The following is a 12500-nucleotide window of genomic DNA, read 5'->3' on the forward strand; positions in this document are numbered from 1 at the left end:
AGACAGACAGACAGACAGACAGACAGACAGACAGACAGACAGACAGACAGACAGGGAGAGAGAGAGACAGACAGGGAGAGAGAGAGAGAGAGAGGGAGAGAGAGACATAGAGAGAGAGAGAGAAAAGCTGAAAATATATTCAAAGAGAGTCCACTTGAACCACACAAACACTCTAAAGTCCACAACATCTGTATACTTAGACTACATTAATGACACAACACACACACACACTATGCTATCGCCCAGCTTCAGCCACATACTCTTTCTCTCACACACACACAGACACACACAGACACACAAGCTCACGCATTCACACACACACTCACCTGTATTTCATGCCGGTCAGTTTCCCTGTGGACTCTTTGAGGGAGATGTGGTGTCGGGGTGCAAACGCCCCAAAGCTGCGTGCTATGATGGCCACGGTTCTGAACTTGGCCCGGGCAGCATTCCCCGGGCTGGTGGCATTCTTGTGATCCCCATTTCCACGTTTCATGTGGGGGTCCGTACAGGCTATAGACACCTGCATGGCTGAGCTGGATGGACCGACTGACACTCACAGAGAAATGTACAGGACAGAGAGTCCAAGAGAAGTGGATGAATAGAGAGAGACTGAGATAAAGTTTTAAAATGTCTTGATCTTTTGTTGAAATGACCTGTTGATGTTAAAATGTCCTGTCTTCTTTCCTGTGTTTAAAATGTCCTGTCTTCTTCCCGTGTTAAAATGTCCTGTCTTCTTTCCTTGTTAAAATGTCCTGTCTTCTTCCCGTGTTAAAATGTCCTGTCTTCTTCCCGTGTTAAAATGTCCTGTCTTCTTTCTGTGTTTAAAATGTCCTGTCTTCTTTCTGTGTTTAAATGTCCTGTCTTCTTTCCTTGTTAAAATGTCCTGTCTTCTTTCCTTGTTAAAACGTCCTCTCTTCTTTCCGTGTTAAAATGTCCTGTCTTCTTTCTGTGTTAAAATGTCCTGTCTTCTTTCCTTGTTAAAATGTCCTGTCTTCTTTCTGTGTTTAAAACGTCCTGTCTTCTTCCCGTGTTTAAATGTCCTGTCTTCTTTCCTTGTTAAAACGTCCTGTCTTCTTTCCTTGTTAAAACGTCCTCTCTTCTTTCCGTGTTAAAATGCCCTGTCTTCTTTCTGTGTTAAAATGTCCTGTCTTCTTTCTCAGTGTTCTTGTTTTGTAACTCAGAGTGACCTGGAAGTCTTCTCGATGGTGTAGGTCCTTATCATCCCTCTGAAGAAAAAAGTCAGTCCTCACAGCAAGGAGATGACAACTTCCCCCTTCTTGTCTTCTCCTGGAGAGAATATCTGAAAGTGGTCGGAAGAGTGCCAGTCAGAATGCTGAGAAGAAGTCCAGAGAAGCTGGAGTGATTCCAAAGGGATGCGATGAGAGTGGAATCGGGTCAGGACCGGTCATCATGTCTTGTCTAACCACAGAGAGAGAGGGAGGAGGGTAATGTTGGGGATGGGGTCAGAGGAGAGGTGAGGAGAGGGGGAAGGATGAGGGTTGATCTCAGGACTGGTGCTCTGTCATCTTTCACGGCGTTCAGCTCTCACGCTTCTTCTCCTCTTATGATGTGTTATTCTCCAAGCCTCTTTCACGTTCTCTTGCTCCAGCCTGCCGATGTTAATGTCTGTCACTAATGTGCATCTGCCCCAGATTCCCCTCTTCCCTTTCTCCTCTTATATTATCTTTCTCTATGTCACACTACCCTTCTTTTCTTTCGTTCTCAGCACTATAGCTCCATCTCCTCTGGTGCTCCTGCCGGGCAGTGAGTAGCATGCAGCGCTCTCTCTCGCTCTCTCTCTGTTGCTCTCTCTCTCGTCTCTCTCACTCTCACTCTCCCTCTCTCTCTGTCTCCCTTTCTCTCTCTCTATCTCTCTGCATAGCGCTCTCTGTCTGGTGCTCTCTCTCTCTCTCTCTCTCTCTCTCTCTCTCTCTCTCTCTCTCTCTCTCTCTCTCTCTCTCTCTCTCTCTCTCTCTCAATTCAATTCAATTTCAATTTAATGGCATTATTGGCAGGGGAAACATATGTTTACATTGCCAAAGCAAGTGAAATAGATAATAAACAAAAGTGAAATAAATAATACAAAATAAACAGTAAACATTACACTCACAAAGTTCCAAAATAATAAAGACATTTCAAATGTCATATTATGTGCAAATAGTTAAAGTATAAAAGGGAAAATAAATAAACATAAATATGGGTTGTATTTACAATGGTGTTTGTTCTTCACTGGTTGCTCTTTTCTTATGGTATTTACATTTTGATAAACTCTCTCTCTCTCTCTCTGTGCCTAGTGCTCTCTCTCTTTCTCTAACTCTCTCTCCACTCTCTCTCGCTCTCTCTCTCTCTCTCTCTCTCTAACTCTCTCTCTAACTTTCGTTCTCTCTCTCTAACTCTCTTCCTCTCTCTCTCCTCTGTCTCTCAATCTCTATCTCAAACTCTCTCTCTCGTCGGAGTGCATGCTGGGAGTGAGTTGGGAAAGCGACTGAATTTTTTTCACTCTATTGTGTTCTGTTGTTTCCAGTGTGTATATATATATAAATACAATACTGTTCAAAAGTTTGGGGTCACTTAGAATTGTCCTTGTTTTTGAAAGAAAAGCACATTTTTTTGGTCCATTAAAATAACATCAAATTGATCAGAAATACAGTGTAGACATTGTTAATCTAGTAAATGACTATTGTAGCTGGAAACGGCTGATTCTTTATGGAATATCTTCATAGGCGTACATAGGCCCAATATCAGCAACCATCACTCCTGTGTTCAAATGGCACGTTGTGTTAGTTAATCAAGTTTATCATTTTAAAAGGGCTAATTGATCATTAGATAACCCTTTTGCATTTATGTTAGCTGAAAACTGCTGTCCTGATTAAAGAAGCAATAAAACTGGCCTTCTTTAGACTAGCTGAGTATCTGAAGCATAAGCATTTGTGGGTTTGATTACAAGCTAGAAATGGCAAGAAACAAAGTACTTTCTTCTGAAACTCGTCAGTCTACTCTTGTTCTGAGAAATGAAGGCTATTCTATGAAAGAAATTGCCAAGAAACTGAAGATATCGTATAACGCTGTATACTACTCCCTTCACAGAACAGCGCAAAGTGGCTCTAACCAGAATATAAAGAGGAGTGGGAGGCCCCGGTACACAACTGAGCTTGAGGACAAGTACATTATAGTGTCTAGTTTGAGAAACAGTCCTTAACTGGCAGCTTCATTAAATAGTACCCACAAAACACAAGTCTCAATGTCAACAGTGAAGAGGCGACCCCTGTGACGCTGGCCTTCTAGGCAGAGTTGCAAAGAAAAAGCCATATCTCTGTCCAGTGTCTGTGTTCTTTTGCCCGTCTTAATATTGTATTTTTATTGGCCAGTCTGAGATATGGCTTTTTCTTTGCAACTCTGCCAAGAAGGCCAGCATCACGGGGGTCGCCTCTTCACTGTTGACATTGAGACTTGTGTTTTGTGGGTACTATTTAATGAAGCTGCCAGTTGAGGACTTGTGAGGTGTCTGTTTCAGGGAATCTCTGAAATGGATGCCTCATCCAAATTTTAATTTGGTTTAGAGAAAAAGAATGGACAAAGAAGTTCACTAGCCCAAGTGGAATTAGAAAGAGGACAGTAGAGTTCTATGCTGAGCTCTACAAGTGGAATTAGAAAGAGGACAGTAGAGTTCTATGCTGAGCTCTACAAGTGGAATTAGAAAGAGGACAGGAGAGTTCTATGCTGAGCTCTACAAGTGGAATTAGAAAGAGGACAGTAGAGTTCTATGCTGAGCTCTACAAGTGGAATTAGAAAGAGGACAGTAGAGTTCTATGCTGAGCTCTACAAGTGGAATTAGAAAGAGGACAGTAGAGTTCTATGCTGAGCTCTACAAGTGGAATTAGAAAGAGGACAGTAGAGTTCTATGCTGAGCTCTACAAGTGGAATTAGAAAGAGGACAGTAGAGTTCTATGCTGAGCTCTACAAGTGGAATTGGAAAGAGGACAGTAGAGTTCTATGCTGAGCTCTACAAGTGGAATTGGAAAGAGGACAGTAGAGTTCTATGCTGAGCTCTACAAGTGGAATTAGAAAGAGGACAGTAGAGTTCTATGCTGAGCTCTACAAGTGGAATTAGAAAGAGGACAGTAGAGTTCTATGCTGAGCTCTACAAGTGGAATTGGAAAGAGGACAGTAGAGTTCTATGCTGAGCTCTACAAGTGGAATTAGAAAGAGGACAGTAGAGTTCTATGCTGAGCTCTACAAGTGGAATTAGAAAGAGGACAGTAGAGTTCTATGCTGAGCTCTACAAGTGGAATTAGAAAGAGGACAGTAGAGTTCTATGCTGAGCTCTACAAGTGGAATTAGAAAGAGGACAGTAGAGTTCTATGCTGAGCTCTACAAGTGGAATTGGAAAGAGGACAGTAGAGTTCTATGCTGAGCTCTACAAGTGGAATTAGAAAGAGGACAGTAGAGTTCTATGCTGAGCTCTACAAGTGGAATTAGAAAGAGGACAGTAGAGTTCTATGCTGAGCTCTACAAGTGGAATTAGAAAGAGGACAGTAGAGTTCTATGCTGAGCTCTACAAGTGGAATTAGAAAGAGGACAGTAGAGTTCTATGCTGAGCTCTACAAGTGGAATTAGAAAGAGGACAGTAGAGTTCTATGCTGAGCTCTACAAGTGGAATTGGAAAGAGGACAGTAGAGTTCTATGCTGAGCTCTACAAGTGGAATTGGAAAGAGGACAGTAGAGTTCTATGCTGAGCTCTACAAGTGGAATTGGAAAGAGGACAGTAGAGTTCTATGCTGAGCTCTACCAGTGGAATTAGAAAGAGGACAGTAGAGTTCTATGCTGAGCTCTACAAGTGTGAGTATAAACATTTACGTCATATAGCAGACACTCTTATCCAGAGCGACTTACAGTAGTGAATGCATACATTTCATACATATTTTTCCATACTGGTCCCCGTGGGAATCGAACCCGCAACCCTAGCGTTGCAAACACCATGCTCTACCAACTGAGCCACACAGGACTACGTATAAAGAGGATATAACAGTGACACAACAGTTCCTTGATGGGCTCCCACAGGTGGCTGCAGAAGCTCAGATTGAACTAGAGCAACCATTGTCTTTGCAGCTATACACTGCATTAAAATGCATGGAAGTGGAAGGACACGGGGCATTGATGGGCTTCCCGTTGACTTTTTTAAGTCTTTTTGGGCTATATTGGGAGAAGATTGGCTAGCAGAAGTTAACGATAGTTTGACCGGAGGGTTACTACCGATAAGCTGCAGAAGGGCTGTCCCCCTCAACCTACTGCCCAAAAAGGGTGACCCTAGGGATGTGAAGAACTGGAGGCCAGTGGCCTTATTGTGCACTGATTATAAGATCCTGTTCACGGCTTTGTCCAACAGTGGGATGTGATAGGTTAAATCATACATACGGATCAGTCCTACTGTGTTCCCGGCAGGCAGATCTCTAGGGCTATTGGTTTGGATCCTGGTCTAATTTCAAATGTTCAGGAAAAGGAATTTGACCGAGTTGAACATCAATTCCTATGGCGCACCTTTGTGACATTTGGTCTCAGCTCTGGTTTTATTGCCATGATCAGGGTGATATATGGTGACATTGAAAGTGTATTGAAAGTTAACGGTGGCTTGAGTTCTCCTTTTAAAGTGTGTAGAGGTATTAGGCAGGGGTGTTCATTGTTGGGAATATTATATACCATCGCTATAGAGCCACTACTAAGTAGAAGTCGCATTGAAGGGATGTACCTTTCAGAGGATATTCCTCATATTCGTCTCTCTGCCGATGCTGATGATGTAGTTATTCCAGTGAAAAGATCAAATGGAGGTGAATAGTTTGAGTCTCATGGTTGATCGGTTAAGGGAATATCCTCTGCAATGGTAAATTGGGGAAAAAAAGTTGTGCTTTACAGATTGGGAAATGGTCTGGAGGGATCATGGCATTTGCCAGGGGGGCTGGAATGGTATAAGAGAGGTTTTAAGTATCTTGGAGTGTACCTAGGGGATGGGGGGACTATGGAAATAAATTGGAATGGGGTGGTTGAAATGGTGGAATGAGGATGAGGAGATGGCGTTGGTTGTTATCTCGTATGTCATATAGGGGACAAACAATTATTGTTAACAATGTGGTTGCCTCTGTGCACTGTATGGGGAAATAGCTGTTAGCAGTGTATGGGGAAATAGATGGTAGCAGTGTATGGGGAAATAGCTGGTAGCAGTGTATGGAGAAATAGCTGGTAGCAGTGTATGGGGAAATAGCTGGTAGCAGTATATGGGGAAATAGCTGGTAGCAGTGTATGGGGAAATAGCTGGTAGCAGTGTATGGGGAAATAACTGGTAGCAGTGTATGGGGAAATAACTGGTAGCAGTATATGGGGAAATAGCTGGTAGCAGTGTATGGGAAAATAACTGGTAGTAGTGTATGGGGAAATAACTGGTAGCAGTGTATGGGGAAATAGATGGTAGCAGTGTATGGAGAAATAGCTGGTAGCAGTGTATGGGGAAATAACTGGTAGCAGTATATGGGGAAATAGCTGGTAGCAGTGTATGGGGAAATAGCTGGTAGCAGTGTATGGGGAAATAGCTGGTAGCAGTGTATGGGGAAATAACTGGTAGCAGTATATGGGGAAATAGCTGGTAGCAGTGTATGGGGAAATAGCTGGTAGCAGTGTATGGGGAAATAGCTGGTAGCAGTGTATGGGGAAATAACTGGTAGCAGTATATGGGGAAATAGCTGGTAGCAGTGTATGGGGAAATAACTGGTAGCAGCATATAGGGAAATAGATGGTAGCAGTGTATGGAGTAATAGCTGGTAGAAGTCTATGGGGAAATAGCTGGTAGCAGTGTATGGGGAAATAACTGGTAGCAGTATATGGGGAAATAGATGGTAGCAGTGTATGGAGAAATAGATGGTAGCAGTGTATGGGGAAATAACTGGAAGCAGTGTATGGGGAAATAACTGGTAGCAGTGTATGGGGAAATAACTAGTAGCAGTATATGGGGAAATAGCTGGTAGCAGTGTATGGGGAAATAACTGGTAGCAGTATATGGGGAAATAGCTGGTAGCAGTGTATGGGAAAATAACTGGTAGCAGTATATGGGGAAATAGCTGGTAGCAGTGTATGGGGAAATAGCTGGTAGCAGTGTATGGTGAAATAGCTGGTAGCAGTGTATAAGGAAATAGCTGGTAGAAAGTGCAAAGTTTTAGACTGATCCAATGAACTATTGCATTTCTGTTTAAAATGTTGTATCAAGACTGCCCAAATGTGCTTAATTGGTTTTGAATAAATTTTCAAGTTCATAACTGTGCACTGTCCTCAAACAATAACATGGTATTATTTCACTGTAAATTGGACAGTGCAGTTAGATTAACAAGAATTTAATATTTCTGACAATATCAGATATGTCAATGTCCTGGGAAATTTTCTTGTTAATTACAATCTCATGCTAGTCACATTAGCCTATGTTAGCTCAACTGTCCCGCGGGGGACCCACCGATCCTGTAGAAGTTTTTCAATGTTTGTATTTACCATTTGTGTTTAATATTTGTATTTACCGATGAGGTGCTCTAAGAAAAAGAAAAAGTGTGTGAGAGTGTGTGTGAAAGGGGGATGGGTGACTGTTTGAGTGACATGTGATTGTACGTGTTCACATGTATGACTCCATCCGTCTGCTCCCCAGTAATTTCGTTCGGGTGTGTCAAGCCAAATGGAGGGAAATTAAGCATCTTACCACAGGGATTCTGTTTATGTCTTTGTGTTTCAATCTGACAATATGTGTGTGTGTGTGTGTGTGTGTGTGTGTGTGTGTGTGTGTGTGTGTGTGTTGTATTCTAGTGTTAGCAGGGTAAATGTCAGATTGCTGTTCGATTGTTTGATTGTTTGATTGTTTGTTCAAACAGAAAGTTTTCTGCTCACTGACCCTGAGGCAGTAGACAGAGTTTGGCCCTCAACAACACAGGAGAACTAGCTACCTCTGAATTAGGCAGTCCACACACACACCACTCCATATTTTTATCGCACATCGCCTCAAAATAGCAACCCTCAACCTACATCTCTCAACTCACACCTAAATACAGACTGCTGCTTTTCTGGGACTGCTGTCAATGAGTGCACTAAAACAGAGCTCACAGATATCCAGAGCTCACAGACATCCAGAGCTCACAGATATCCAGAGCTCACAGTTAACCAGAGCTCACAGATACACCAGCACTCACAGATATCCAGAGCTCACAGATATCCAGAGCTCACAGACATCCAGAGCTCACAGATATCCAGAGCTCACAGTTAACCAGAGCTCACAGATATCCACAGCTCACAGATAAACCAGCACTCACAGATAACCAGAGCTCACAGATAACCAGAGCTAACAGATAACCAGCGCTCACAGATAACCAGCGCTCACAGATAACCAGAGCTCACAGATAACCAGCACTCACAGATAACCGGAGCTAACAGATAACCAGAGCAAACAGATAACCAGAGCTAACAGATAACCAGAGCACACAGATAACCGGAGCTAACAAATAACCAGCACTCACAGATAACCAGATGTAAAAGATAACCAGCACTCACAGATAACCAGCACTCACAGATAACCGGAGCTAACAGATAACCAGCGCTCACGGATAACCAGCGCAAACAGATAACCAGCACTCACAGATAACCAGAGCTCACAGATAACCAGCACTCACAGATAACCAGAGCTAACAGATAAACAGAGCGAACAGATAACCAGAGCTCACAGATAACCAGCACTCACAAATAACCAGAGCTAACAGATAACCAGTGCTCACAGATAACCAGAGCTAACAGATAACCAGAGCTAACAGATAACCAGATCTAACAGATAACCAGCACTCACAGATAACCAGCACTCACAGATAACCGGAGCTAACAGATAACCAGCGCTCACAGATAACCAGCGCTAACAGATAACCAGCACTCACAGATAACCAGAGCTCACAGATAACCGGAGCTAACAGATAACCAGCGCTCACGGATAACCAGCGCAAACAGATAACCAGCACTCACAGATAACCAGAGCTCACAGATAACCAGCACTCACAGATAACCAGAGCTAACAGATAAACAGAGCGAACAGATAACCAGAGCGAACAGATAACCAGCACTCACAAATAACCAGAGCTAACAGATAACCAGTGCTCACAGATAACCAGAGCTAACAGATAACCAGAGCTAACAGATAACCAGATCTAACAGATAACCAGCACTCACAGATAACCAGAGCTCACAGATAACCAGCACTCACAGATAACCAGAGCTTAACAGATAACTAGCGTTCACAGATAACCAGCGCTCACAGATAACCAGAGCTAACAGATAACCAGAGCACACAGATAACCGGAGCTAACAGATAACCAGCGCTAACACATAACCAGCACTCACAGATAACCAGAGCTCACAGATAACCGGAGCTAACAGATAACCAGCACTCACAGATAACCAGCACTCACAGATAACCGGAGCTAACAGATAACCAGCGCTCACAGATAACCAGCGCTCACAGATAACCGGAGCTAACAGATAACCAGAGCTAACAGATAACCAGAGCTAACAGATAACCAGTGCTCACAGATAACCAGAGCTAACAGATAACCAGAGCTAACAGATAACCAGAGCTCCCAGATAACCAGAGCTAACAGATAACCAGCGCTCACAGATAACCAGCGCTCACAGATAACCAGCACTCACAGAAAACCAGAGCAAACAGATAACCAAATCTAACAGATAACCAGAGCACACAGATAACCGGAGCTAACAGATAACAAGCACTCACAGATAACCAGAGCTAACAGATAACCAGAGCTCACAGATAACCAGAGCTAATAGATAACCAGCACTCACAGATCCCTACCGCTCACAGATAACCAGCACTCACAGAAAACCAGAACAAACAGATAACCAGCGCTCACAGATAACCAGAGCTAACAGATAACGAGAGCGAACAGATAACCAGAGCGAACAGATAACCAGCGCTCACAGATAACCGGAGCTAACAGATAACCGGAGCTCACAGATAACCAGAGCTAACAGATAACCAGCACTCACAGATAACCAGAGCTATCAGATAACCAGATCTAACAGATAACCAGCACTCACAGATAACCAGCACTCATAGATAATCGGAGCTAAAAGATAACCAGCGCTCACAGATAACCAGAGCTAACAGATAACCAGAGCTAACAGATAACCTGAGCTCACAGATAACCAGAGCTAACAGATAACCAGCGCTCACAGATAACCAGCGCTCACAGATAACCGGAGCTCACAGATAACCGGAGCTAACAGATAACCGGAGCTAACAGATAACCAGAGATAACAGATAACCAGAGCTCACAGATAACCAGAGCTAACAGATAACCAGAGCTCACAGATAACCAGAGCTAACAGATAACCAGAGCTAACAGATAGCCAGAGCACACAGATAACCGGAGCTAACAGATAACAAGCGCTCACAGATAACCAGAGCTAACAGATAACCAGAGCTAACAGATAACCAGCGCTCACAGATACTTAGCACTCACAGATACCTAGCACTCACAGAAAACCAGAGCAAACAGATAACCAGCGCTCACAGATAACCAGCGCTCACAGATAACCAGAGCGAACAGATAACCAGAGCTAACAGATAACCAGCACTCACAGATAACCAGAGCTCACAGATAACCAGAGCTCACAGATAACCAGAGCTAACAGATAACCAGAGCTAACAGATAACCAGCACTCACAGATAACCAGAGCTAACAGATAACCAGCGCTCACAGATAACCAGAGCTCACAGATAACCAGAGCTAACAGATAACCAGAGCTAACAGATAACCAGAGCTAACAGATAACCAGCACTCACAGATAACCAGAGCTAACAGATAACCAGAGCTAACAGATAATCAGAGCTAACAGATAACCAGCACTCACAGATAACCAGAGCTAACAGATAACCAGCACTCACAGATAACCAGAGCTATCAGATAACCAGAGCTAACAGATAACCAGAGCACACAGATATACCCAGTGAAAATGAAAGTCACTTTTTTTGGGTGTAGGACTGATGAACTGCACATTGGAACAGAAATTGGACTCATCAGGTGTCAACTGTGTAGCAATACTGTAATTTGTGCAATCATCCACTTCACCCCACACCAGCCAATTACCCATCCTGCCATTCCTCCTGCCTTCCTCCTGCCTTCATCCCTCTCACCATATGTACCACACCCCTCCTCATTATCCTCCTCCTCCTCCTCCCCCTCCTCCTTCTCATCGTCCTCCTACACCTCCTCATCGTCCTCCCAGACCTCCTCCTCCTCCTACACCTCCTCCTCCTCGTCTTCCTTCTCCCCCCCTCCTCCCCCCCTCCTCCTCCTCTACCTCCCACTCCTCCACCTCCTCCTCCCCCTCCAACCTCCTCCACCTCCTCCTCCTCCCCCTCCGCCTCCTCCACCTCCTCCCCCTCCTCCTCATCCTCCACCTCCTCCTCCCCCTCCTCCTACACTTCCTCCTCCTCCTCATCCTCCTTCCAGTGTATGGGGAAATAGCTGGTAGCAGTAAATGGAGAAATAGCTGGTAGCAGTATATAGGGAAATAGCTGGTAGAGGTGTGTGGGGAAATAGCTCTTAACAGTATATGGGGAAATAGAGGGTAAAAGTGTATGAGGAAATAGCTCTTAACAGTGTATGGGGAAATAGCTCTTAACAGTGTATGGGGAAATAGAGGGTAAAAGTGTATGGGGATATAGCTGGTAGCAGTGTATTACTGTAGTGGTCTCCAAACCAATCCTACAGAGAAACAGGGTCTACAGGATTTTGCTTGAGCCCAACACTAACTCATTCAACTAATCAAGGTCTTGACGATATGTTTATTAGAAGAAAGAGCAGTTTTAGTCCTTGGCTAGAATGAAAGCTTGCACAAACAGTAGACCATAACTTATTGAACACCGCATGATTTGAAACTGTCCTGTTTAAGAAAGGAGATGAATCACATTAACAACTAAAAGGGGCAGGAACTCCATCCTCATTAGCTTTGTAGTCCTCTGTAGTTCAATTAGTAGAACATGGTCCTCTGTAGTTCAGTTAGTAGAACATGGCTCCAGGTCCTCTGTAGTTCAGTTAGTGGAACATGGTTCTCTGTAGTTCAGTTAGTAGAACATGGTCCTCTGTAGTTCAGTTAGTAGAGCATGGTCCTCTGTACTTCAGTTAGTAGAACATGGTCCTCTGTAGTTCAGTTAGTAGAACATGGTCCTCTGTAGTTAGTAGAACATGGTCCTCTGTAGTTAGTAGAACATGGTCCTCTGTAGTTCAGTTAGTATAACATGGTTCTCTGTAGTTTACTTAGTAGAACATGGTCCTCTGTAGTTTACTTAGTAGAACATGGTCCTCTGCACTTCAGTTAGTAGAACATGGTCCTCTGTAGATCAGTTAGTAGAACATGGTCCTCTGTAGTTTAGTTAGTAGAACATGGTCCTCTGTAGTTTAGTTAGTAGAACA

General features: G+C 43.6%; 1 protein-coding gene across 2 annotated transcripts in view; it reads right to left on the minus strand.

Moving 5' to 3' along the window:
• kcnab1a (potassium voltage-gated channel subfamily A regulatory beta subunit 1a) overlaps nucleotides 1-12500 on the minus strand; it is a 161977-nt gene that overhangs the window by 132830 nt on the left and 16647 nt on the right. Inside the window, exon 1 of one of the 2 annotated variants that reach the window (XM_045724825.1) lies at nucleotides 327-1846. The exons of the other annotated variant lie outside the window; for it this stretch is intronic. Coding sequence (XP_045580781.1) covers nucleotides 327-526 — 200 coding nt within the window. The 5' untranslated portion in view covers nucleotides 527-1846. Of the gene's footprint in view, nucleotides 1-326; nucleotides 1847-12500 lie in introns of those variants that run through there. 2 annotated transcript variants of the gene reach the window in all.

Source organism: Salmo salar, chromosome ssa09, assembly GCF_905237065.1.
Source record: "Salmo salar chromosome ssa09, Ssal_v3.1, whole genome shotgun sequence".
Lineage (NCBI taxonomy): Eukaryota > Metazoa > Chordata > Actinopteri > Salmoniformes > Salmonidae > Salmo > Salmo salar.